This window comes from Symsagittifera roscoffensis, chromosome 1 (assembly GCF_963678635.1).
Source record: "Symsagittifera roscoffensis chromosome 1, txSymRosc1.1, whole genome shotgun sequence".
Classification (NCBI taxonomy): Eukaryota; Metazoa; Xenacoelomorpha; order Acoela; family Convolutidae; genus Symsagittifera; species Symsagittifera roscoffensis.
This window is the reverse complement of record NC_087062.1, coordinates 2362994-2386244: the sequence shown is the minus strand read 5'-3', so window position 1 is coordinate 2386244 and position 23251 is coordinate 2362994. Positions and strand designations below refer to the sequence as shown.

Sequence of the window (23251 nt, the reverse complement as noted above, 5' to 3'; positions counted from 1 at the left end):
GGTCAATTTGAGAGTAGGAATACAGATAACCTATGAGGGAGAGGCTTCGCCGAGGAACTTGGTTTCTTGCTTTGTGTTGTTAAGTTTTCACATGGGATTGCAATACTAAGGGAAGAGACTTCTAGATAATGGTTTAGAAAAATAGGAAAAGTGGCCGGAAAATTGTTAGTTTCTTCTTTGAAGCGCTACAAATTTAATGGACGTTAATTACTGATGGGACAGCGGTTGAGTGTAGTAAAGTTGAGCGAGAGCTTTTTTGTGGTTGTTTCGTTTAGCAGCTGCTTTATTGTTGATCAAGTATGGGTCTGATAGGCCCTGAATGAGTTAACAGTTATTGTTCTTTGTTCTGAACCCAAGTTGAACCTGCCTAGGACAAATTTTGTGGACTCACATCCTTCGCCTGTCCTTGTCGGTGGACTGTTTACAGTGAGCGGCAAAACTAAGACTCGGTCAAAAGTAATATTCAACTTTTTGGATTTGTGCTCGGAGAGAGGCTCCTCGTTTAAAAATATCTCATGCTTTCTTAATATCTGAGCTTTGGGAATCCCACGGCGAACTATTCTATGCGAGGATGACTATTGAGGAAAACATGCGGTGGCTTTGCGCACATATGAATAAAGTTATTGAGCCAGAGGACTGGGCCTCTTGGTAGTGTTGTGTCGTTACGAGTGTGCGGTGTCACACAATGTCGAGAGCCTTTGAAAGTATTTGCTGATTTCTTGAAACAAAGAATAGCAATTGGTCCTGGGAAGGCAGTGACATTTAGACGGAAAATTATATCAAACTCTGAACCTGAACAATTAGTCTGCTGCTAAAACAAACGAGTCTTTCATGTAGCCCAAGGCTACATAAAGAAGTTAAAGAAGGGTATAATTTTCTCAATTCTGTATAAGTAAATTTTCATTTGGTCGCCAAAAATTCGTTTTTTCTTTATACAGATAATTTTTTTTATATTTAAAAACAGTTTATAAACTTTTCGCGCATATGTTGGTTAATTTGCTAAGCTTTGTTAGGCTACTTAAGGAGCTCAACTCGATATAGTTGTGTCACTAGTGGAAATTAGGCACTAAAAAGCCAAAATTTATTGTTTTCAAGGTAAATTTTTCGGCCTGATTTTCTCAGCTAATTGATTGCAGCACATTGATTCTGCTAAAATTATTACCACGTTTGTCTTCCTAGTGTTTAGTCTAAGGTCAAACCAACTCAATAAGAGACTAACGCGTTTCAATTTTCAAGTTTCTTTCGTTTTGTGCGGATAATTTAAATGAGCACTATATCCACATTTAATGCTGCCTTAGAATATCTCATGGCTGAAGTAGGGGAATCGCTCGTATGTCGTATGTGGCGTAATATTTCTATGGTTGATTGCTCTGTTTTAATCTTTTTCAGATAGCTCTGTCTCTTGTTCTGTGAAGAGAGTCCATTTGAAGCAACATGGCCAATCCCACAGACAGCGCCGCATCTTGCGAGCAGAACAAGGCTGGCACAGATGCCTCGGCTGCAGCCCAAGGGGAGAGTGGGGAGAACAAACAGAGGATGGAGGGCAAGGTGGACTTGGCTCTGCTCAATGAAGACGACGACTTCGAGGAGTTCCCGGCGGAAGAGTGGGACGACGTGGATCCCACAACTCAAACCACCAAGGTTCCTTATTTATTATTTTATTCCTAGTGGTTGGGGTCTATGGCCATACACTTCATTCTGGGCTGTCCTTTCAAAGTATATCTGTTTTCATTGTCCGTGAGACGCAACCTTTAATCATCATACCCTGGGGGTGATTTCGATAGCTCTATATATAGATGTTAATTTCAGGTATGACATCAGGTTTTTTGAATTCAAAACCAACATTAATAAATTAACATCAATAATCTAATTTATTGTTTATTCAGTTTATTCAACAAGGTTCCTTAATCGGACTAAATATGCTGCGATTTGGGTATTAGTTCACATGCTATTTTTTCAAAAAAAAATAATTTTAATTTTCAAGAAAACAGTATTAATCAGCAAATTAAAACAACTGCTCGTTTTATAAAAACTGAACTAGGTTAAGAAAAGTCTTACTAGTAATTTTTCACTAGTGGATTGGCGCCGTATGTGTATCAACCTCTAACTATCTGTACTCATATTTTCAGAATAATATAGTTTCAAAGTCTGAGCTTTTGGTCGTAAATGGAACATGGCTAGTCCCGTCAGAAAATGAAATCTTTGGTTATATGCGCTTAATTTTTTTCTTTAAGTGTTCTTTGGAACGAATCGAAGATATTCCTTTTTTGAAAAGACTTGACATTGAAATTTGTTCGTGTAGGTGTGGGAAGATGACTGGGATGATGACATGATTGAAGACGACTTCTCGGTTGAGCTCAGAGCCGAACTGGAAAAGAGAGGATTCACCCCCAAGCCGAAAGCCACACCCATGGAGTCCAACTGACTCTTTATATCTGAGTTGACTATTTGAAATTTCATAAATGAAAGAGCTCAACATCATGTCCTGAAATAATGAGAGATATAGATAGTTCGGATCAGTGTGTATGCGAGATATTTTGTGGTGTCTCTGATATACTGTTGATTTTGTTTAAACTGTGCAATCATGTGAAGCCTCATTGTACCGTTTCTGCTTGTTTTTCTTCGAACATTTTGTTATTCAATCGATTTTTATCCTATTTCTCTTCACAAGATTCGCTTCGCTGCAATTTGAGTTTGGATATAAAGATTTAAGAGTTTAATCTGCAGCAAAAGTTTTATGTCCTTCAGCAAATTGAGTTTTTCTACCTCGTTTCAGATTCATATTTAGTTTTGTACATACAGTGGAGTGTGTGAGTCTTCTTTTCCACAACCAATCACATTAGAGTTAATTGGAAACTGCATCACTGTTTATTGCCGGCAACCATTGTCAACACTTTATTTAGAGTTGGTAACAAATTTATTGCTCAACAAAATTCAAATTTGAGATGAACTAAGATTTGTACTTCATATTTGAAATGAAAGTCCTTGGAATTTTCAAGTGGCAATGACATGTAAAGGCTTTCGTATCCGAGAAAGCGAAAAAGCTCTATTAAGTGCTAAAAGTGTTAATTTTTGGAAATATTAAAGTATTGAGAGTGAATTTGTTACCAATTATGCAGTACTGGTAGCCACCCACTTAGAAGTGTGAAATGTCTGATGACGACTGGGATGTGGACTTGGATGCTGTGAATGAGTTGACCACCGAACAGTCCCGGTGGGGCTCGGGGGCAGCAGCTGTGGATGAGTCACCACACTCGTAAGTTCTCAAAAGTCTCAAATGACTTCTTCGGTGTCCGAAAAATAAGACGACAGCTGTTAAGACGGCAACCGTTTTTTTATGGGACATCAAAACGACGCTACTCAGTTCTCCAATTGTATGTCTGAAAATTCCAGCTGTTCACTTTAAGTGTTTGAACGCTCATTTGTCGTCTAAATGTCTTGTCGTTTTAATGTTCTGTCGGCATATTTACCTAGCACCACATTCTTCTTTGCACAAATGGAGGTTGTCTTGTAACACAAGAACACTTTATTTTTGTTGTTGTTGTTAATTGACCGTAGGGGAGCGTCAAGCGAGCTAGGCCCGAGTTTCAGGAACCTCGCTACTTCGGCTGGCTATAGCCATAGGTTCATTGGGGAGAGTTCAGTCGTGTTTTTGGTGCAGTTAAAAAGATGAAGGGTAGTTTAGGCAGCAAGATTGGATAATTCGGGGGAAATTGGAGTAAATATTGAAAAACGGGCCATAGCCAGATCTTAGCTGTGTCGATTGAGGGAGCACTTCCTGAGGCAAGGAGACTTCAGGAGGGTGCAGTGGGGGGGGGGGGACTATTGGGGCAGAAACATCTTGGATGGCCATAGTTCTTGTGGATGGATTTCCGGAGTTATTTGAAATTTTTAAACGCGAAATTACTTCTGTTGCTGTTATCATTGAAAGAATTGAACTCTCTGCTCTCAGAAATTGACTTAAACGTCGGTTTAAATAGTCTTGTAGGGGAAGACAACCAATGGGAAAATGCAAGGCGTGAGATGGAAGGAGCAGCTGTCACTTGAGAGTAGCGATGATTTTGAAAAAAAATTTAATCATCGCTGCTCCTATCTTCTGCTGAAGTTTTTCAAGAAGAAATCTGGTGATAAGAAAGAAGTGTCGCAATTTAAAGTTCAGGTGAAAACATCAAAAATATTCAAGAGTTATTTAAATTGTCCGACCAGTTTAAATTGTCCTACCACTTTAAATTGTCCAAAGTGTCTGCTAAAACTTAGTTAAATTGCGCTCTTCAATTAAAAAGCGTAAATGGCGCGAAAAACGTGAACGACTTCTTGTTTCGAGAATGGAAGTTAATTATCAGACTTCTCAGCGGAAGATAAAATTGACCCATTGATCCATTTTTTTTAATTGGGTTTATTTTGTCAAATAGGGTCAGTCTTTAATTGCTCTTGAAATTGAAAAGGCTTAAGCTTAGTTTCGAAATTGAAAAGGCTTAAAAAAGCTTCGTTTCGAAAATTCAAGTGTTTTACCATCAATTTTTTTCGGTTTTCTTGTTCTTTTTCTCTTTTCCCTTCTATTTGCTATGTTTTTTTTTTAAAATTTCAATCTTGAATTGATCAATTAGTTTTAGAATTCATCTCATTGTCGAGAAAAACGGGCATTGAAATTATGATTTGCAGTCTAATTTACAGCAAATAAATTCGATTCGATTGAAGAAATTGAAAAAGCGTTTTCCTGCGTCCAGAAAAACTGCTTCGAAAAGCTGTTGCTGAAGCTTCAGAAAACTATGTTTTTTTGAGCTTGAAAAAGGTTTGCTAGCCTAAATAAGCGCTTCATCAGCCCCGAAAATCCACTAATTTTGAAAAAATAATCGCAATTACATAAAATTTAAGATCTTTGGATTTTGAAGTTTGAACATAAAAATGGTTGTTAAATTTCTATTTTAAAAATCGAACACCAATAGATCAGGATTTTGCTCTTTTGGAATATTTTCTGTGCTTATTTTAATCTAGTTATTTGTTAAATTGAACTTGTCAAATGCGTTTTTTTTTATTATTTCAATAAATGTACTTAAAAAAGTTTAGAATACTGAATTAAATATGCCGATATAATCCAGGTTTTTTTATCGCAACGCGCGAGTTAAAATGTGTGTAATTATTACATTTTCAAAAAATGTGTTGTTAAAAAATAGCTGCTTCAGGATGTTGCAGCTGCGCGAGAAAGTGCTGAGCAGTGACCAAGATGCAAGGTCAGCCAAAGGTTACGAGAGTTCATATGGGTACGGGGGGAAGTTCGGAGTGCAGAAAGACCGAATGGACAAGGTGAGCTGAAAGTGAACTCAACTTCAACAACAACTAACAAAAACCACTTAATATTTAGTGCCAATTATGAGGCGCCTAGCATAGTGGCACGGCGTTCACTTTCAGAAAGTCAGATCGAGTGTTCGATCCCTTGCCATGGCAATGATAGTGTGTCAGAATATCTTTCACTTGCCCTCTAGCTTCAGTCTGGAATGTCAGAATTATTACAAATGAACTATCTTTATACAGACCTGCTACGGCTGACTGATAGCTCCTCTGCGATTCACAGGAATCACAATTATCATAGTACCCTTAAGCTCCTTCAGGAGTCAAAACAGTGTGTTATTAACTTTTCGGCTAGTCCGTTTTTACGCGTTGAGCTGAGTAATAAATAGGCACCAACGTTAAAGGGAGCTGTAATAGGTTAATTCGGTTGATTCAAATTCGTTAGACAAAAAGGGTATTGCCAAAATATTGGGAAATTGCCAAATTGTAAAATAATACATATACAAGTGAAAAGATAGTGTTAAGTTTAGAATTTGCCTACGTCAGATTTAGTTTTTGGGGCATGTCGCAATAATGGTGTGTCTCATCTTTCATACTTTTTCCGCGAGAATTCAACCATTATCTTCTCCAAATAATGACTCATGGGGATTATGAAAGCAAGGCTAGTGGATTTGGGCGAGTTGGTGAGTCACGCAGATATTAAGACGAGGACTGTGGGTTGAATCCCACTTCGGTCATAGTCGGTGGAGAAGACGACTGCGAAAAAGAAGGTCACGGGGAAGGACGGGCCAAATAAAACAATGGGGAGCAAATTTGCGAATTTCAAATGGGATTCGGATTCTTTGTAAAGTTACTTTAAAAACGTAGATTTTTTATTGTGAAACTCAGTAGCAGGCAGGAAACAAGGTATCTATGCTGCTAGGCAACGGAATCACTTATATGAGAACCAGTCACGTTTCAGAAAAATGTATAAAATTAATGATAACTTTCCCTATCCCGATTGAGCAGATTGAAGATTCTGCCGTTTGAAGTGTAAGTGATTGGTATTAATTGGTGGTGTTGTGTTGTGTTAGGTGGCAGTGGATGCCAGCTACAAGGCAGAGATCTCGAAGCACTCCTCAGTCCTGGACAACAAAGTGGGATTCGGGGGCAAGTACGGAGTGCAGACCGACCGACAGGACAAGGTAAGTCAGATGAAGGGAGAATTAAGGGGGGGGGGGGGTTCGTATTCGTATGAGGGGGTACTACTATCAGGTAGGGGATGATTGACCGGAAATTTACATTAAGATATGTATTGTAGATCTGTGAACCAATTCGTGTTGATCCATGACCCGCTGTGGCATGGGTGTTAAACATGCGTTCCAAATTAAATGAAATTATACATGAAAGCAGTTGCGGATATGCGTGGAGTCAATTTTAGTCTCAACTTTGTATAAATTTGCTTAATTTTTCTGTTGAAGTTCGAATTCAGTTTAACAGTTTTTTCCCCCAAATCCCCCTCCCGTAACAATTCTATATCTGCGCCTGTATGGAACGTCTGCGGCAAAAATAATAGGTAAAATTGTTATGTAGGTCATTTTAGTGTTGGGTATTTTTAAACCAGCCGAGTGAATGGTGCTTTGTTTTAATTTTAGTCGGCAGCAGACTGGAGCTACAAGGAAGAGGCCCAGAAACATCAGTCTCAGAAAGACTACAAAACTGGCTTCGGAGGCAAATTCGGAGTCCAAACAGATCGAAAAGACAAAGTGAGTCTGATGAAGATGAGCTTTAGTTTGAATCTCAATTTTTAGTTGGTGAATAGGTTGGCTTCCGAATTTTTTGGGAGTTGATTTTTATTACAGGAATTTATTTAAAAATAAATTGAAAATGCATTTAAACTGATGAACTACCGTTCTTGAAGAATTATTTTACAATGGGAAACTTTTTACTGCCACTTTTTTTATTTTTAGCAAAGGAAGGATGAACGTTTTTTTTAACGATTTCTTAAAATAAATAAAAAGACCATGTTATAAGGTCCAAATGTGATCGTTCACTTGGGCCAAATATTATGAAAAGAAACATTATACAATTATTTGTTCTCTTTCAAACATTGTTAGTCTGCGATTGATATCCTAACGTGTATCCGAACCTGATATCCAAACGTGTTTAGTCTGCGGCCGATTGGTCTTATAAAGAAGAAGCTCAGAAGCATCAGTCGCAGAAGGACTACAAGAGTGGCTTCGGAGGCAAGTTCGGAGTCCAAACAGACCGGAAGGATGCCTCGGCCGAGACATGGTCATACAAGTCTGACAGCAGTAAACACGCCTCACAAACTGGTCAGTTAATCGAATGAGCAAATATACAGAAAAAAGTTGTCAAGTTTTAACAAGTGAGTTAAAATAGTTTTCCTTGTTCTTGTAATATCATTTGCAGTGATTGCTGCAAGAGATCTAATGAGTGGAGTGTCTAACGAGTGAAATTGTCGGCCTATGATTTGTCTGCTTGTGTTCTATCGGCTTAATTTTCACATCGTACTGTCGATTTGTTTAGCTGTGCGCAATATTCAATGAAGTTGCTTTTAATGTTTTGATTTGATCCTGAATTTGTAATTTTACTAGACTTAACTGCGTATGTTTTAGTTTTTTCTGTTTTTCGCTTAAAAATGGTTTCGGCATATATTTTATTGACTTAGTGAGCTTTCTGGGTCGTTTCAAGGACCGCATAAATTAAATGCATAAGTTAAATGCTTCTCAGGTTAAAAGTTACCTGAATTTTTTCGCCTCAGTTTCCGCTCGATGATAATTTTTAAATTTTCCTTAATTGTCGTCGATTGTAATTCTAGGCGTTTTTTTTGCAAGTACAACATAATTCCAGACATTTCGAATTTTCCTAGTTGTTACGTTTCGCCTCTGAAAAAAGTTTTAAATACTCAGGCTACTCGAGGGTTATTATAATTTTGGGTGGTTAAAAATGTTTAATACTTTTAAATTTTTCAGTAACGTCGATTTTTGGGTGGTTGTAATTATTGTGCTTAAGAAAAAATCACTATCGGTTCAAATTTTAGCAACTTTAGCTATTTCAGTGCTTTAGGAACTTAACTTATTGTGACTTTTAGAGTGCTTAATTTCGATTTAAAAAGTAAATAAATTCAAATTGATTTTCGATTTCGTTACCCCTGCGATAAACAAGGATGTTGTAGTCGGGGACTAGACTTCTCCCCCTTTAATAAATTTGTTTAGTGAAAGGTCAGAATTAGAAATAGTAAATTTATACTCTGTTCATAATAAACTCATGTTTATTCGCGTATCCAGCTCACTTGGCATGGAGGCTACCAATACGCTTGAGACGGCAAAGTTCTTGGGCTCGAATTTGACAAAACTTGTTTTTTTTTAATGGGAATTCTTCCGTTTCCAAAAAAGTTGTCGTCTTATTATCTGTCTGCTTATGTTTTATAGGCCTAGTTGAAGCATCGTAGATTTTTGCTGTAGGCAAATTATATTATAGTTTCTTTTAGTGTCTTGATTATTTCTGCTATTTGTAATTTTACTAGCCTAGACTTCGTATAGTTTCTTTTTTTGTTTTTTTTTCGCTAAAAAAATTCCTCGGCTCAAATGAATTCGGCCTAAATTTTTACCGGCTTAATGACCTAATTTTGGGTTGTATCAGGGGAATCTCAATTTTAACACTCCCCTCTGCACTTTTCAAATTGGTTGTATGTTTACCAATCGGTTGGTTGGAATTTCTTTTTTGTTCGCTATGGAAAATTAGTTCCATAATTTATTGGAAAATTTTAAATTTACCTCAGAAACTTCTACTGAATTTCAAAAAAGGCATCCATTGAAAGACCGCCTACTCCCTCGTGAGCCTGCATACTCCTCTAGCGTCTTTTTACATGACCCCACTGTCTACATTCTTCGAAAAAGTCTACATTCTTTGAATATTTGACCCATATTTTAATGAATAGAAAGGTTTAAAACTATCCCTGCTAAGCCCATTTTTTTAACACTAAGTTATTGACCCCGGAATAGTCAATTTTTTGATTTGACGTTTTGTCAATTTTTTTTCACTTTTCTTGAAAACTAAGCTCTCAAATCTGATGTCCTGGGTTCAATGGAGATAACGGACAGCGAGAAGCGCCCCATGCTTTAGCGGTCACTCAGAAAACTTGTTACACAAAAATTTATTTTCCTTGGAGGAGTCAACATTTTGATTTTTTGACCGTTATTTTCGAAAACTTTTCTGCCATGAGTGAGATTTTGGATTCAATTCACAGAGCCGATCTTGGGAATCTCATTTGCTTATGCGACTACGCCCAAACTTTTCTGACACCAAAAAGTATGGACCTCGGAAATTTTGATTTTTTTTTACCGTTTTTTTAGAAAGTTTTTGTTTTTTTCTCGAAAACTAACCTTCGAAATCTGCTATTTTGGGTTAAATTGAAACTACAGGTTGCGTGAATTCCTTTGGTTTAAACGGTTTCCTCCTATTTTTTTCACTCTAAAAGCTATGATTATCGAGAATTTTTGCATTTTTGACTTTTCTCGCTAGCTATTCTGTCAAATCTGATGTCATATGTTAAATAGGAACAACAGGCTGTTGAAAGTGGACGTTTATAATTGGTTATGTCCAGTTGGTTTACGAAAAAAAAAGTTATTGCCTTCGACAGTTGTATGGAAACTTTTTGACTTAACGCAAAAACTACCGTGCCAGTTCTCACGTTGTTTTCAATCGAGAAACTCGATTTTGAGAACCTTTTCAGCTTAAGCGAGCTTAACCTGCTTTTTGCAGTAAAAATTTATGGAGTTTGGAAATTGTTTTGACCGCTTTTTTTAAAGCATTTGGCCGTTTTTTAGAACTTTTAACCGTTTTTTTAACTTTTCTCGCCAGCTATCCTGCCAAATCTGATATCATGCTTTTTTAGTATAGGCAATTAATATTAATGCAGCATTGTTAGTAATGCACGAGTAAGATGACATGATGTTTTTTGAAACATGATTTCAGATGGTTCGAAGGGGTTTGGAGGCAAGTACGGAGTGGAGACGGAGAAGAAGGATGTGTCTGCTCATGGGTGGGAGGGAGGAGACAGGAAGCCCACTGTGCCCTCCAAACCCAGAGTGGAATCTGGAGTGTCTGTCGGGAGCGTCAAGTCCATGTTTGAAAAACCAAAGGTTACCAAATTTTCATTTTTTTTTTCTAAAATTAGAATAACTGGTCGACTAAATTTTTGTAAAAAACTGACCGCCAACCCTTGAAGAAATCCTAGACCTTGCTTTCAAACCCTAAAAAGTTCGACCATAATTTTTTCTTGATTTTTTTGAAATGAAAGCTAAAAGATGAATTATATCAAAAGTGATTTGGCAGAAAGCGAATTTTATAACCCGTAACTTGGATTTCAGGGCGATCAAGCGACAGACAGTGTAGCTAAATACAGAGCAGCGAGGGCTGAACAGGAGAGAAAGGAGAGAGAAGCACAGCTGGCTCGCCACAACCAGACGAATGAACACAACTCAAGGTAACTGCTACTTGTCTATCAGTTAGCAGCTCAAATTAAAATCTTCCGCAGCAAACAGATCAAAATCCTCTTCCATGAAGGGTCTAAATTAGTGTCTGATCTCGGAACCGGCAAGGAGGACGTTCCTCGGTACTAGTATTTTGGGATGCATCATCTGTTTTTTGGTATATTATATTCTCATACACAGGCACTGAAACTATATATAATAACAAAAAAGCAAAGGGTTTCCCGGGTTTATCTCAACAAAAAAAGCAAAGAAACCCGGGAAAGCTTCTCACAAAAAACTATGAAAAGTTTTACTTATGAACTATGGTGTCTCTGTGTTGCTGAGAGTGATGCACGTGCTTTTAAGCGCTTGAAAACTGTTGTTTCGCTCTATAAAAGAAAGTTTCCTTGCTTAAATATTTCATAGTCAGATCATGTAATCGATCCACTGCCATGGTAATGATAGTGTGTGAGGACAAGCTCTCACTTGACCTCCAGCTTCAGGTCTACCACAGCCTGGTCGAATTGGCTGTAATAGTGGTACCACGTCAAAGTTTTAGACGCAAAAGAATGACCGTGGGTCGCAAACAAAAGAGCTTCGTTCAACAAAAAACTCAATCTGGAATGTTTGGAAATCAGATAAACGGACTATTCTTAGACAGGCTGCAAAGCCTTTCATAAATCCTCTGCAAATCGCAGGAAAAACAGTTACTGTTTTAATCTGTTTCTTGAGAAAGCTATCATATATAAAAAAAATATAGGTGCTTTTCCTTTCAGTGCCTTGGTTACTGGATCAAAGGTTCCCAATAGAGCAGAAGAAGCGAGACAACTTGTGGCACAGTCCAAGGTGTCAGCTACTGCATCTCAGTTCAATCAACAGCCTATGATGTCATCAGCGCCAGCTCCGAGGCCCGTTCCTGCACGGCCAAAAGCAGCGGCTCCTCTGACACCTCAGACTGTCCAGACTCCTAGTCCAGTTGTAAGTGCCACATCAGTTGCGGATGAAAAAGCTGCTGCTCGTGAGAAAATAGCCCAAATTGAAGCGGAGAAAGCACGCCAAGAGGCGGAAGAGGAAAGAAGGCAGAATGCACTACTCGCTGAGCAGCAAGAAAGAGTTGCAATTGAGATGGAGCAAATGAGAGTGGAGAGAGAAAAAGAGAGGGAGGAGGAACAGGCCAATGTGATTTCATACGAAGCTGCACAGCCGGAGCCAGCTGTCAGTGCTGAATTTACCCCCACTATAACGGAAGGACTTTGCGCCGTGGCTCAGTACGACTACTCTGCTGGTAAGAAAAATTTTTTTTAGAAATCGTATAAATCAGAAAACTCGATGCTAGTAGTATCGATGACTAACAAACGACGTGATTCTTCTGTCGAAAGATCCAAAAATACCAAATTGGTATTTGAGCGCCCGTTCTTAAGGAAAGGCTTCTTTTTGTTTCGCTGATTTTAGTTTCAGCCAATCTGATTCGATCATTATACGGTCCAATTTTATAAATAACAGCAAGATCAGTTTTGGGCCGTATAATAAAAAAAGTCTGCAACGGGCAAGGATAGGTAATCGCAAGAATCTGCTAATACGTTTTTCTTTCTAACTTGCTGTCAAATATTGCAAAAAAATTCAATCATTTTAACTTCACTTTGTTTTTACTTGAACGTAAATGTGTCGATAAAACATGAGTACGATTCGGTTGATGTGATTGGTTGTTTTTGCGCAGCTGGAGACGACGAACTGTCGTTCTGGGCGAATGACATTGTGACGAACATCGACACTTCAGTGGATGCTGGCTGGTGGATGGGCAGCTGCAACGGCACCACCGGGCTATTCCCCAGCAACTTCGTAGAGGTCATCCAATCCACAAGGTTAGATCGTTTTCTGATAACAAAGAGTATTAGAAGCTGCTGGTTGGTTTGACCGAAAATGAGTTGCCAACGATAGATAGCTTGAACTTGAGTATGATGCAATTTTTTTTGGAATCCGAATCACGGCCAGTAGAACTTTAATATAATACCACGCCTCCTTGAGGTGCCCAAAGCCCACCAGCTTCCCTTGAGGTGCCCAAAATTAGGCCGAAAAACCTATTCTACGCCATAATTTGTTACTTTCAATTCGTGAATGATGGACGATGTTTAAGGTGGGCACAAGGTGCAGGGGTCAACGAGGGAGCTGTGAGCTCGACCATTGTGGGTCCGGAGGCGGAGATAGGGAAGAGTGACGGGGTCTACTTCGACCCATCTGCAAATGGTGCTGATGAAAATGCGCAGCTGGACTTGAGTAAACTCCCACAAGCTCTAGCCTTATACCAGTTCGCATCGGGTGAGCATTGAATATCTAAATATATCTTTTGTTGTATCGCAAGTGGAGCGAAAATCAGCTTCGCATCTGTGGATTACGCTTGACTCCTATGATATTTCTTTGAGGATTCCTACAATGATCCTCGCTAATCCTTCTCGCCCGTTTAGGGGGGGGGGGGGTAGGTCGGAACAAAATTCATTTTGTTTTATTTTTATTCTTGTTTTATTTAAGTTTTATTGAAGCACCCACAAGAAAGTGAACTATCATAGAGTCATTTAAAGGTGCTGAAAATCTGTTTTTTCATTGACGACAAGCACTAATGTTTATGTTGATGGTGCTGCATCTTTAGCTATCAAAATTAGTGAATACACGTACAATGTATTTATATCGGGAAGTGTTGGGGCATCGACTTTTTCAACAAGTAGTCTCTGATCTATCAACCAAGTTTTTTAATGAGCGCTAATGAGCAAAGAGATTTTCACCTAATTAGGTTGTCGTTTTCCTCGGAAATTTATTACGTCGTGAACGTAGTGAATACTCTTGTATTGATCTTTTTTCTCGTTACTTGCGTTCATTGGCTCTTTTCCAACTGTCGGTTGGCTATGTTTTTGGTCTGAAATACAGTCAGCTATTTTTAGCCCAATTTTTCAGTTTGATTTTATCTGGTTACAATATTTAAAGAAACTTTTCATTCTTGTTTTTGTTATTAATTTTTGCTCCTTTTTGTCATCGGAATAATTTTTGCATCTGAGCATGTGACGATGAAAGGGTGAATTTCGGATTCAGTTCAATATTGTGAAATAATCGAAGTTTTTCTTAATATTTCAGCATATTCAATTCAGTTTTGCTTCGCTTATGATTCGAAGCCCCACTTCGCCTCTGTCAAAAATAGTCATCCATAGTGGTTTGAAATAGAAGCATCGCTGTTCTTTCTTGAAATTCGAAAGCGTGAAACAGCTTTTACTCTGCACTGCATCCTTTTATGTATCAACTCTTTTTTAGTTCTCTGTAGGCATTGTTTTTTTCCTCTTCCGGAAAGCGAGACTTGTAAAACATGGGTTTAATAAAGCGGAAATTGTATTATGAAATTGCCGATTGTTTTAGATGACCCGCAAGATCTGGCATTCGAGCCAGACGAGACTGTGGCTGTGCAGAATTTGGACAACGAAGACTGGTGGTTTGGCTACATCGGAGAGCGACAAGGCTACTTTCCTGCCAATCACGTGCAGCTGCTAGGGTAGAATAGAGAGTAAGACAGAATAAGAAATTCAACTTGAACGTCAATCAAACAAGCCTAATTTAAACTCACAAGTCTATCTTTCTGATTTTTTGCTCTTAATTTCCAAAATGAACAACATATCCTATTGGGGTTTAATATGTACCAGTGCTGCTCAAGGAAATGATTTCCAATTTTATACTTAAATTAATCGTTGTTTGATTCTTGTTGAAATATTTATTGTAAATAAACATAAAAATTTAATTTTTGATTATGATTTTTTAACAGAGTTACGACCTGTGAACATCTTCGAACATGACACCAAAAGACACGCCACGTTTTTTCTAGACTCATGCAGAAAATGACTGAAAGTTTTGCTCGGGTGTTTTTTTTGTTTTCAGATAAATTTCAATTTTAGAGGGCATTCACTGCTGCCTGGTAAATAAGTATGAGCACAACAAAACTACAATTTTAATTAATATATTAGTATTAGGTGGTCGCAGATTCAAGTTATTAGCTGGATTTAATTTTGTAATAGCTCCTATAGGTGTGTTTCTTTGTCCGGTTTGAGCTCCAGCCAATTTTCGACTTTTTAGCCATTCTGAAAGTACTGAACGAAAGTGATGCCGAGTTAAACATTTAAAAACGATATTTACACAAGCAATGCTTCTTTTCCGATCCTAAGTCGCAAATATTAGTGCTCTTTTTGAAAGTGCTCTTTTATTGCAGTATATGCATAAGATCAATAACCAGCTATTAAGTACAGCAAATGCCAAGGATAGTAACACACACTATTGTATTACAAATAGCACTTTAGCTTCAAGGTGTTATGGTTCTGTAGCGTAGAGGTAGGAAAGAAGACCAGCCTCAAAATAAGAGGGTTCGCAACCTCAGCATGGTAGCAAGTTTTTCATGAACTTTTTCGTATACTAGTTGAAATGCGTCCCCTCTTTAAATTGAGGCATGTTAGTTGGTAAATTTTTTCAAATTGACTGGTACTACTAATGCGTCATAATTGGCTTGCGTCACTTAGCAATTATGTAGACTCATAATTGGCGTGCGTCACTTGAGAAGATTTGTAGACTCGAAGTTTTTTTCATTCAGTTTTTCCCAATAGCGTTCTTGGTCATGTTTTGCTTGTGTATGCGAGGTGCAAATTCGCCTCTGTTTTGAAAAATTGATTTTTTGTACATGTTAGTGATTTGAATTTAGGAAATGTGGGATAAAAATGCGCTGTTTGCGGCAAACTAAATTATTGCATTAGAAAAGCCTAGTAATTTTTTGCGAAGAATTTTTCTATCTAAGTCCTCATTTAATTTGGTGGCATTTTTGGTGTTTTTGAATTTTCTTCGTTTTTTTTCGAAAACTACTTAGCCAAATCTGAGATAAAGGCTTCAATTGAAAGAGTGAGTAGTTTTTTCTTCAAATAAGCGGCTTATCTTCTACTTAAGCAGAAAAATCACTAGGAATTTGCGTTAAGTCTATTTTTAACTTAAAAAAAAACTCATTTCCGTAGCAGTACATTATGATTTGAAAAATTAAAACTTTTGGATCCAGCAGAAGCTGGGCCACTAGTATACTTCCAAGCAACCGTGGCGTAGATGCGACGACGTGAGAATTCTGATCAACAGGTCGGATATTCAAATCCGGAACTTTTAAATAGTTTTTTTTTGGTTGAATTTTTGCTGCATAACATTGGCAATTTGGTAGAAAACGCAGCTGCTTTATTGGTGGCTAGTAAAAAAATTAAAAGCAGGTGTTTGAACGTGATAATCGAAATCTCATAAGAATTTTTTTTCAGAAGGTATTTTAATTTTTTTATTTCACTTTGTTTTGTCTGTTTAGAGCTCTACATTTTGCTTGGTTGTGTTTGCGAAGATTTTGAATGGAAAAGATTCATGATGCAACAACCAACAAAGAAAAAGTCTTGAAAAGAATCTTGAATCAGATTTTTGAACTCTATTATTTCGCAGCGACATTAATCAACGTTGAAACTGCTGGGATAAAATATTTGATTGATGAATTCCTTGCAAACTTTATTATATCGCCATATCCGAAAACAAAACATCAGCTTAAAAACTGCTTAAAAAACTCAGAAAATGTTGATTTTAGGTATTTTTGCCAATAAGCAATTGAAAACATCCCGTCAATCCCAATCACAATCTGTTGATGGCACGATAAAGCCTACTATTCTACGAAAAGTGTTCTCCAACTAATTCTGCGGCAGAAACTACGTTTAATCCTGAAAAAATTGACACTTAATTAGGGAACTGCAAGAAGGATAAAAACCCTTAGATAGATTTTCATGTATAGTTTTTGGAATGCAACAAAAGCGACTCAATTAAACTGATCTCAAAAAATGATATATTTCTGAGTAAATAAAATTAAAAAATGAAGCAAGCTTTGCTTCTGTGTGTAAACTAATTTGAAAAAATCCGTGCCTTTTTGAGAACTCATTCATCAACGAATGCCAAAAATTTTTGTCTTCAATTTCTGCTGCTTCAATCTTTTTTGCAAAAAAAATATGTGCCTTCTTGTGTTTGGCTTTTTAACTCACATTTTCTTATTTCTCTGTTTTTAGCCTAGTTTGCTAGTTTTGGGATTGCGTTGCTCCTTGTTACTTGCTGGAAAAAGTTTTCACTCAAACTTTTCTGGAGAAATTTTTCTCAACGTTTTTTAATAGCGAATCAATTAGTAGTTTGAAGGATGTTCCTATGTTGTTTGACATGAATCGCCTTTTGTGATTGAAATGAAGCGTTTTTGATGCCTCATTTTGCTGTAGAAACCGAAATTGGGCTTCAATTTTTCAAAACAAATTATATGCAAGAGCATATATTTCCCGAAGAAGATATGAATTTAATAACGCCAACTGTGATATGTGTTAACTAGACAAATTTTAGCAAAACCGTATACTGCATTTTTTTTTAGTTTTATACAATTTTTTGTCTAAGTATCTCTAAAAAAGAATACTTTGCAATTTTTCTTCAAATAGCTAACACTTGGTGCGATGTATAGACGCTCGCTTGAAGATGAATTTTAAAAGTTTGTTTTTTATTGGTTCTTAATTTTAAAATGAAAAAAGCAGCCACTAAGAGTGGAATATATTTTTTTCAATAATAAAGAGTTTTTTTGGTCAGAATCTCAAGATATATGAATGTTGACAAATTATATATTTCTTTTTTCCCATGTTATGCAAATATTGGTTTTGTTTTATTGTAAATCTTTTGCAATTTTCCCATCTTTTGTAAGAGTGGCTGCACTCTGTAAAAATAAATGAAAAAGGGCAAATCTGATCAATCTGCTAATCAATTTGTAGAATACTTTCTTCATGCTATTTTTTTTTAAATCGGGGAGTATCAATTGTATTTCGCCAGCGTTAATGTTTTATGTTGTCCGTTGGCGATTTTCGAAAACAATCAAACAAAACAAATTAGTTACAATAGATTTTTTTTCGATTGATATTTTTAATGATTAGCAGTGGATTAGTTGAATCATCAGTTTAATTCATACCAAAATTGAGATTTAAAATGAGATTTCCTCTTTTGCAGCCATAAAAGTTAACATTTGTCTTGTTGATTGATTATTGAAGCTTTTTTTTTGTAACTGAACATGTTGTTCCACTTATTACTTTGGGGAAAACCTGTGCTCATCTTCATGTTTAATCTTAGTTCCAAAATTTCAGTGTATTCAACTTTGTGGCTTAGAGAAAACTTTTTCTATCCGAAACAACATGCTTTTTAGAAGGAAAGCTGCAACCTTTATATAAATTAGTTTTTGAGCTCAAAAACGTCAAAAAATTCTTTTATATAATTGAAGCTGATAAATTAATGAAATTACTGAATAAAACTTTAAAAAATAATTAGGTTAAATAAAAATAAATTTAGTAAATTTAACCGTTTTATTGTACGGATCATTTTTCGAAATCAGAAAGAATTTTTGCTAGATGTGTTTTGTTTTCATTTCAGCGAGCCTAAAAACTCAAACTCCATCAACGAGCCTGAAGGGTCAAGCTTGAAATCATATTATAGTAATTTTAGCTACACGTTGGCTTAAACAATCAAAAAATTTATCAAATTTGGCATGCTTTTTCCATTTTTCTTTCGAAATAATTGTATGCTATTTTAATGTTTCTCTGAGTCCTATATTAGTTTATTGTTCCGACTTTCGATACGAAAGTAACGGAATATTTCAGCTCGGGGTGGGTTTTTTTTCTTCAGACAAATTTCGACTTTTTAACTAGCCATTTTTGACGGAATTTTTTTATATCATTCAAAAGGTATTGTTGCCCTGAGCTCACATTTGAAAAGATATTTCACCTGTGATCATTTTTCGTAACGTTATGGGGGCTTAAAGATTGCCATTTTGGCCAATTTGGGACAACTAGCGCGCGATATATTTCGCGCTATTAATGCGTGTGCGGAGATTTAATCCGTCTTAGAAATCGTTCCAAACTGGTTGAAAGAAGCTTATTTGCCATAATTGATTTAGCGAAATCTATCCTTTTCTACTTTATATGGCGTGTGGGGGGAGGATTAAAAAAATTCAAATTTAAGAAAAAAATTTTTTTATTTTATTTTAATACAATTAATTTTATAATGTTATTACTGCTCCATAAAACCCTTAAAAGGCAGTCGGAAGATTCAGGGCTTCGCCCTGATACGAGCAGTCTTGTTAGTTATTACCGTTGGTTAGAAATACATTCATCTAAATTATTTGCTTTTTACTGAAAAATTGCAATTGAAATTTTAGCAAAACACGCAAAAAAGTTTGTCAAACATGAAATATTTTTGATTTTTCCGTAACTTTTTTCTACCCGCCTTAACTCTATTTACCTCAAGTGCTGTGGTCACAATGTTCTGATATTCCTTGCTGCTTGCTCAGTAACCGGATATCCATTATGTTCATAAATCGCTTCAACCTAAATAGTTTTGTTTAAAATAAAATTAGCTCCAAATAGATAGTTTTGGCTTTGGAACCTGATCTAAACTATATTTTATGATTGGATAAATTAAATGTTTTACCAATGTAAAGTATTTAATATTAACCAATCATGATCCATCTAACTAACAACCCACTTATTTGTAAGTGCTGAAGTTACTTGTAATTTCAGCACCAGAGAGATTTGAATTTAACTTAGAAATTAGTTGGACTCTCCCGAGCACTTCAGCAGCCGCAATAAACCAGTATACCCTAGATCTATTGAGCCTAGCAGAGACTAGTTAAACAACCTGAGACTAGATAGTATAAGAGTAAGATTAGGATCGGTATTAGACTAAGAAGTTGCACGAATCTATCCGGCCGAAAATAAGATAGCGTGACGAGCAGACGGTGTACCCTATCCGAAATTACTCTATGAGTTATACCCATCGGTCATAACTCATCTGGTGCGACCATAAGTCTCGAACAAGACCTTACTAGATTAGAATTAACCAAAAATAGATTAGAAATTAGACAAAAACATTTACAAAATGTTATACGACAATAATTTAATTGAAATGTCTCTCCGACTCAATAGATCAGAGCCAATATTCCGAACCATAATAGAACTACCCGGAATTGGAAGAAGACCTCGAACCAAAGACGACATACGACAAAGTAGAAACTTGCCGTATAGTTATATGATAGTTCGGCAAAAGCCAGAACAAACTTTTATATTTCGAATACTACTTGCAATGAATTTAGATTTCCATTTGCAAACATAAAACCTTGAAGTTACTCTTCAAAATCATTTCAGGCGCTAAACAAAATTAATATTATACAATAACGATTGATAAAAAGATCTAAGATCGTTTTCCTAAAACTCTGCAGTATTATACAAAACATGTTTGAAAAATATTTATTGGAAAATACAAATAAAAATTAGTAGCATGACAATAAATGGTTAGTAATCATAAATCATCTTGTTGTTCCAGCTTCATCACCTAAAACATAACAGCAATCATCAACTCACTAATATCATAAAAACACTAAATCTTTCCTTTACACACATTTGAAATTTTATTAAAACTTAAATTCACTTAATTTTAAAACCAGATCATCAAGGCTTATCCTTGGATCTTAAATCATTTTCTACTTAATTAAAATTTAAATTTGATCATCAAGGCTTATCCTTGGATCAAACAGAACAACTTTGTTCTCCCCCACCCACTTAATTAGTGTCTAACGACCTCAAACGTCGATTCACTACCCAACCCTTTCTAAAAACCCAGGACTAACAGAAATTTTTACACAAAACTAATCATTCAAATTAGGATAAACAGTGAAGAACTTCGGTTATTCATCCTTCACTTGACCCCCCCTCTTACCAGACCCAGGATAAATCTTAGACTTAGTAAGTTTAAAATAGTATCTAACGAACTACTCGCGTTCTAATTATACCTGAACCTTGTGGATCGATTTACTATTCTCCAACCCTTGAACACAATCACTACCCCTAAGTAAGATTAAGTAAGTTAACACCTTAGCTTATACTAGTCACGAGAAAGTAAAAATCATTCTTCGGAATCGATATACTTTTCTCTCCAACCCTGAACAAATAGACCCAGGTTAAGCTAACCAAAAAATCGTAAGAACTAACAGTTTAGGAAAATAGAAATCATTTAACAACCTTTGCATCCGCCATTCTAAACCTTATGTCATTTAAAAACCTAGGAAATAAACAAACAATCATTTTACACAATTGTGAAATAGATAACAAAAAATACGACCTTGTAATCACACCTCATACACAAACAGTTGGATACATTCGCACAAAACGACAAACACTAAAGAGAAAAATAATAACTAAACAAAGACAAATAACACGAAAAAGATTTTCAAAAAATCGAAACGCATTTTCAGAATCAGAAACCAACAGTTTAGACGAACTTTACAAACTAAAAGAATCAATAGATAAAAATTACCCACTTCACGATCAATTATATTTTTCTGACTCAGAAACAACTTCAAATTCATCACAAAGAGGAAAAAGAAGAATAAAAAAACAGTACAAACACAAACCAGTACATCTATACAATTGGAATCAACCAATTCGACACATTAATAATTACATATTAACAGTCATCGAACGGAAAAATGAGTTCAACACACACCCCAGGTGACGAAACTCCAGATGATGATGAAATCTTTCCTTTTATAGTAGATGCAGATACTGATAGAGGACAACACATATTTTGTCAAAATTTACTCGTAAATTTATTTGAACCCGGAATCAGCCCATGTAAAACAGAGTTCCCCGATGTAAAAATCAAAAGACAAATCATAGATCACTATCTAAAAGATATATGCAACATAACACAACAGTATGGAATCTACTCTATAGAATTCACTTCCCCAAACCATAATAATAGAACATATACTATTCAAACAGACGATCTTGATTTAGAATTTTCAAAAGTTTTTTCAGAATATATAAAAAGCATCCAATACCATAACTCACAAAGAGCAAACTCCATTTTCACCAATGAAGTTTTCGCAATAATATATAGTTATATTTCGATATTAGAAAACGAAATCCCAATAACAAATGTCTCACCGACAGAAACATCTAAACATTTGAAAGTACGACATGAAATCACACTACTCTCTAGTTATTTAAACATCATTAAAGAAAATTTCACGAAAGACGACGTTTCACAACATACAAAACACGATCTACAAAAAATTTTGGCATGGTTCATAATAGATTATTTCACACACAATATTGATTTAATTGCACAAGCAAGAAAAAATTTTAGACCCCAAAATTCGAACGATGATACCGCTATCACAGAACAATCAGATTATGTTTGGGACCCCGAATGGTCTCATCCCGCATTTATAAGCTTTCCACAATCAATCTCAAGTCAAGCAATAAGTACGATATCTTACATAAGAGATTATGTAAGAGTAATACCATTAACAATTGATGCAACACCATTAAACTATAATACATTTTTACCCGATACACAAAATAATAGTTTAAACTCTACAGTCATACACAACGAAAACCTCAATGGAACTAGGAATCTTACTCAACAAGATATCCAGACACCATCACACTTCATAAATGAAGAAATTGTACACACAACAACTACACAACAAAGTATTTCACCAATACGCCCAAATTTAACAACACCAAGAAATACAAATCCTTCACAAACACAGGTAACCTTACAATCAACCGTTAAACCTTCGGTTGCCCCTAAATATTCACATATGGATTACCAAACATACAGACCCATGACAATACCATCAAAAACACGCAAAACATTCACTAGAAACAACTTTGCAGACCATAATTATAATTATACACATCCATCAAAAACAAATTATCAACCACAAAGGAATTTTAATCAATATACAAAACCTCGAAACTGGGATAACCCAACGGCCCAATATAATTCCAAAAATTTTCAACCAAATCCTCCACAGGATCGCAGTGAAAATTACCCATTTTTTCAACAAAATAAAAATAAAAAACAAACATCTTATCAAATGGATTATTTATCCTCAGATGATGATTTCTTACAACAAGATATATTTGCAACAAATACTCAAGAATATCGTAGACAAGGAATACAGAAAACATGTACAAATCATAGAAATTTTTCTCCACAAACAATAGATGCACAACATCAACAACCAATTCAACAACAAAATCCAATTAATACACAATCTTTTCAACCAATTCAACAACAAAATCCAATGACTGCACACTCGTATCAACCATCACAAATGCAAAATGAAATACCACTCCCATATTATCTCCAACAACATGAAATAACAAGAAACCAACTTTCAAATTTTTCTCAAATGCCAAATGCAGCAGAATCATTACAAATGACAATGAATCCATACCTTATGGGTGGATCATCAATAACATCAAATAAACCTTTAATGGTTTTCACAGGAACAGACCCTGAATACTCTGTAGAAGATTATTTAAATGCAGTAACAGCAAATTTGATTTTAAATATAGGACCTGAACCTATTA

The 23251-nt window shown here is 35.9% G+C and overlaps 3 protein-coding genes across 4 annotated transcripts in view; 2 read left to right on the top strand and 1 right to left on the bottom strand.

The window, feature by feature from the left end:
• Positions 1-2657, top strand: part of LOC134856993 (26S proteasome complex subunit SEM1-like) — a 33842-nt gene extending 31185 nt beyond the window's left edge. The window contains exons 2-3 of the mRNA XM_063873312.1: positions 1390-1641; positions 2303-2657. Of these exons, the coding sequence (XP_063729382.1) occupies positions 1435-1641; positions 2303-2425 (330 nt within the window). The 5' untranslated portion in view covers positions 1390-1434 and the 3' untranslated portion in view covers positions 2426-2657. The remainder of the gene's footprint in view (positions 1-1389; positions 1642-2302) is intronic.
• LOC134856977 (RNA polymerase-associated protein RTF1 homolog) overlaps positions 1-23251 on the bottom strand; it is a 607680-nt gene that overhangs the window by 127356 nt on the left and 457073 nt on the right. The gene's annotated exons all lie outside the window — the stretch shown is intronic.
• On the top strand, positions 2781-14557 carry LOC134856979 (src substrate cortactin-like). 2 transcript variants are annotated; one of them, XM_063873294.1, is made up of 12 exons: positions 2781-2904; positions 3120-3256; positions 5184-5304; positions 6363-6473; positions 6924-7034; positions 7439-7604; positions 10270-10436; positions 10665-10780; positions 11543-12051; positions 12484-12628; positions 12901-13082; positions 14166-14557. In XM_063873294.1, the coding sequence occupies exons 2-12, from the start codon at positions 3150-3152 to the stop codon at positions 14300-14302; spliced, it is 1872 nt and encodes a 623-aa protein (XP_063729364.1). In that variant the 5' UTR covers positions 2781-2904; positions 3120-3149; the 3' UTR covers positions 14303-14557. The 2 variants fall into 2 exon arrangements, with proteins under 2 accessions (XP_063729364.1, XP_063729365.1); XM_063873295.1 differs by having other exon boundaries at positions 2781-2908.

What these genes read in the sequence shown, in the direction of transcription:
- LOC134856979 (XM_063873294.1), top strand. Translation starts at nt 3,150, where the DNA reads ATGTCTGATGACGACTGGGATGTGGACTTGGATGCTGTGAATGAGTTG. An exon ending in ACGAATGAACACAACTCAAG is followed by an intron (nt 10,781 to 11,542) that starts GTAACTGCTACT and finishes TTTTCCTTTCAG; the next exon opens with TGCCTTGGTTACTGGATCAA. An exon ending in TCAGTACGACTACTCTGCTG is followed by an intron (nt 12,052 to 12,483) that starts GTAAGAAAAATT and finishes GTTTTTGCGCAG; the next exon opens with CTGGAGACGACGAACTGTCG.